At 53.8% G+C, this 3,936-nt stretch overlaps 1 protein-coding gene across 3 annotated transcripts in view; it reads left to right on the forward strand.

Moving 5' to 3' along the window:
• The first annotated feature begins 2,462 nt into the window (after positions 1-2,462).
• HFE (homeostatic iron regulator) overlaps positions 2,463-3,936 on the forward strand; it is a 13,946-nt gene continuing 12,472 nt past the window's right edge. For all 3 annotated transcript variants that reach the window (XM_027766024.1, XM_027766025.1, XM_027766026.1), the window contains exon 1: positions 2,463-2,565. In XM_027766024.1, the coding sequence (XP_027621825.1) occupies positions 2,478-2,565 (88 nt within the window). In that variant the 5' untranslated portion in view covers positions 2,463-2,477. The remainder of the gene's footprint in view (positions 2,566-3,936) is intronic.

The raw sequence follows: 3,936 nt of genomic DNA on the forward strand, positions 1-3,936 counted from the left end.
GGCTGGCAGGCTCCGAGCCGCTGCGCGGCGCCCGGGTTGTGTTTGTTCCACCTCACAAAGGGGGGAAAATATTAAGATGCCCCGCACCGAATCACCCGGGCTTGGTCGGGAAAGGATCCGAGAAGCCTCAGGCTTCGTGCTCGCCCTTTGTTTTGTCCAAAGCCGCAGAGACAAAGCGTCCAGGCGTCCCCAACTCCCCCAACTCCGAAGCGGATCCAGGGCTGTCAGAGACCACTTTCTGTTTTTCTTCTAAATTACCTGTTCGCTCCTTTGCCTCTGGAAGTTCTTCTTCTCAGGAGTGATTAGACACATGCTTCCCTTGTTTGGGGGACAAAAATGAAAAGGTTTGCACCCAAAGTTTCCCGGCAATGCTGATTCTTCGCGAGGGAAGTAACACAGGTCCTGTGTGAATTCTGCGTGCTGATCCGCAGGAGCCATGGACTGGGACCAGGACTCCAGGCCAGCCTGCAGGAGTTAGGGTGCCATGGGAGGGGGTTCCTAAACCTTTTGAGGACCTGGGTCATAGGGGACTTAGAGACTTAAATCTTTGATTTGCAGACATTGAAACTCAAATCCCTCTTTTCATAGATGGGGGCGGGGCTCCTCTTTCACTTCTCTAGAGACAGAAATGAGGCTGTTTTCAAAAGCTCTCAGGTTCCCCTCTGAGCTGTGCACAGCAGGGGTCTGGCCTTCAAGAATAGGGATAGCAGAGAAGAAGGGAGACCCCTTAAGCCTGCAGACACCCCCACTTGACTTGGCAGTTAGGGACACAGGTCTGTTCTCAAAGAAAACACGCATTTATTTATTTTTGTATGCTGCAGTGCAGAGACTGACTCAGCCCCTAGAAGTCCTGTTACTCCCAGGAGCAATTCTGTGCACTACGGAGCACGCTCTGACTGGGCTCGCTGACACTTTACAGATGGAAAACAGGCAGCTGCCGCTCCTAAAACACACTTTGACTTAGAAGATGAGCCATAGATTTGAAATAGGAAAAAAACTAAACAGGCAGTAAAATGTTGAACAGGAAGAAAGGAAAAGTCCTAGAACACATCACTGAGACAGCACCTTGGAGCATTCCCACCTCATTCCCTGAATTCCAGTCCAAAGTCTGTCTCCAGACTTATTTCACCATCCGGTTCCAAGGAATCGCAACTCCTCCCTCGAGAGAAAAGCAAGGTAAACTTTATGCTCATGAATTCAATATACTTATTTATTTATAGTTAGGAGCAATATTAGTATTACAACTCACCAGGAACTTTGGCTTAGATATGTCTGCATGAAAATGTGTTAAAGATGCCGGCCGCAGAGCGTGGAAACAAGGGGCTAGACAGATTGAGCTCGGTGGTGACTGGCAGACTACAGGTGGCCCTGTGGGTCCCTGGAATCGCATTCGGACCAGGCCAGTGTCGCTCGTGTCCCCTGGGAATTAATAGTGTGATGAGATTAGTGCTGGTGAAAACCACCGCTGACCGTCCATCTGTCTGTGTGACTTTGGGTACAGGAACTGTGAGAAATTACTGAGAGTGCGAACTCCTGCAGCACCTTCGGCATGCTGACGTATCTTAGTGGAAGAAGTGAAATAGACACGTGTCATTTTGTCCCAATGCTGTGTGCACCAGTGCTCCTCATCTGAAAACTCCGCTAAGGCTCAGACTTGCTGAGACCTCATTCCTTATTAATTGCCAGAGAGAGCGAGCGAGCACCCCCACAGTGTAATCGCTCTCCATCCTTAGGGCTCAGGGCAGGCACCCATGAGCCCAGCCTGGTTGTCAGGCCATCAGGGCTGGGGTTCGAGCCCAGCCGTCCCCACACACGGTGCTGGACGGCTGCGCTCCCTGGGTAGCTCCCGCTGCCTGGCCCTCCTGTGCCTCCCTGCGTCAGCACTGGCCAGGCAGGGCAGACGAGATCCCGAACAGGTCAGCTGGGCCGGGGTCTGCAGAGACCAGCGTGACGCCTGGAACGAGAAAGGAAACTGGGCAACGTGCTGCCGGAACCTCTGCCCTGCAGGGATGTGGGCCTGCACTGCAGCGAGCACGGGGAAAACCACCCAGGACGTGGCTCCCAGCGGGGTGCGCGGCCTCTCCCCACACCGCCCACCCGGAAGGACAGGGCAGGGACGCGCCGGCGTCATCACGCACATCATCACGCACTTCTGTACGTCGGTGCCTGCTCGCTGGCGAAGGGCAGGCCGGCGAGGCTGGCCGGTGCGTGGGAAGGACCCTGGGGTTCCCTCGCCCTGTGCTGTGTAACACTGAGCTCCTCTCAAGCTGCTTCACGTAGACAGCACCGGGACCAAATTCGGATTATGTCAGCTGACCTAGGGCGGTAGGTGGCTTCAGTGAATACATAGAGTGTCTATAGTTTCCGTGGTCACATGTGGCACCTATGTTTTCCTCATTATTTTACAGAACGATCCAGGAAACACAGAGGTCGCACAGACGAACGGGACTGGCCTGGAGGTGGAACGTCTTGTTCAAATGCTGCTTGGCGTTTTTCAGCTCGGGAACCTGGGCGATGAAGCTTGGTCTTGCCATCGGCACAGTGGTGACACCGCCTGTTTCACAGGTAAAAGTCAGAGTTCGCAGCTAGACAGTCCTGAGAACAGTGCCTAGCACACGTCAGGAGAAAGGATGTATATACAAACATAGTCCATGTACGTGTTCAACTCAGCAGCTCGTCATGCAACATTGTGTATGTCCTTGCGGGCAAGCTAGGGGCCCGGGCCTACAACTGCTGGTCTAAGAGTGTCTCTAGTAGGGATCAGCAGGTGGCCTGGTAGTTAGAGGCGCTGGACTGCCACATGGTCAACCATGGTTCGAGGCCCGGACCTGGTGGCTTGAAATGCACACTGTGCATGTTTGTGTGCATGCTCCAAAATGCCCGGAGGAAAACAGAAAAGGGATTGTGTCGTGGCTGTATCCCCTGCGGAGGGATTTTCACTTTCCCTCTCACTGTCTCTCTGTCTCTGTGTGTGTCTCTGCTAGTGCACTGGCCCCATGACAAAAACAAACAAAACAAGTGTCCCTAATACTAACAAAGACTCGTATGTATGTGCAGCACCGTGCGCCCTTCCTGGGTCAGCGCACTGCTTCCGTCCTGCCAGTGACAGCACACGGGTAACTGCTACTACAAGCAATAGGGAAATGAGAGATTTCAGACTAACGTTGCTGCAGGCTGAGTATACCTCGCTCCCGCCACGCACAAATGTAGACAATACCAGGTGGACTGTGCATAAAGTTAAAACACAGATCCTAACACTGATTAATCGTCCATGTATTTCGTAGATTTTAATCCACACCAGCAAGTGCATCTGGGCATGGACCTCACACCTGCCTCAGAACCACCATCTGCGCTACTGGGTGCTGTTTGTTCTGAGGGACACGAGGTGGCGCCCCAAACCAGGCATTTGTTGGGGAAGCTGGACCAATTTCTGCAGGCCTCTGGGTCATCGCCGACCTGTAGTTTACAGTGGGTTTGCAGAGGGCAATGATCATCCGCCTTGGACAGATGATAATTCTGAGGCACCAGGAAGCCCTGAGGGTACAGTAATTCCCAAGCGAGACTGTAGAAGGGACAGAGTCCGTGCCCTGGACTCAGCGGTCTAGAAAAATCCTGCGGGCTGATTCGCTCCCTCCAGGAAGGAGTCATGACCTCCTTGATGAAGCCCAGACTGTGCTGGGTTCAAGGTTCAAGGAAGGAGGGAACGCAGGCTTTACCTTCGTGGGGGGTTGGAGAACGGGGACGGAGGAAAAGGTAGGTGACAGCGGCCACGAAAAGGTCAGAATGGACACACAGGGAGAAGACGGTCCATTTGGCCTGAGGGTGAAGGAAACATCAGTCCTAAAGGAATAGTGAGGTAGCAGCTTGCTCTCACTCTGCTGCACAGCGGCTCGGGGGCAGGGGATCCGCGGCCAGCCCGGGCGCGGCCTTGCCCGC

Source organism: Tupaia chinensis, unplaced genomic scaffold (assembly GCF_000334495.1).
Source record: "Tupaia chinensis unplaced genomic scaffold, TupChi_1.0 Scaffold140356_1, whole genome shotgun sequence".
Classification (NCBI taxonomy): Eukaryota; Metazoa; Chordata; class Mammalia; order Scandentia; family Tupaiidae; genus Tupaia; species Tupaia belangeri.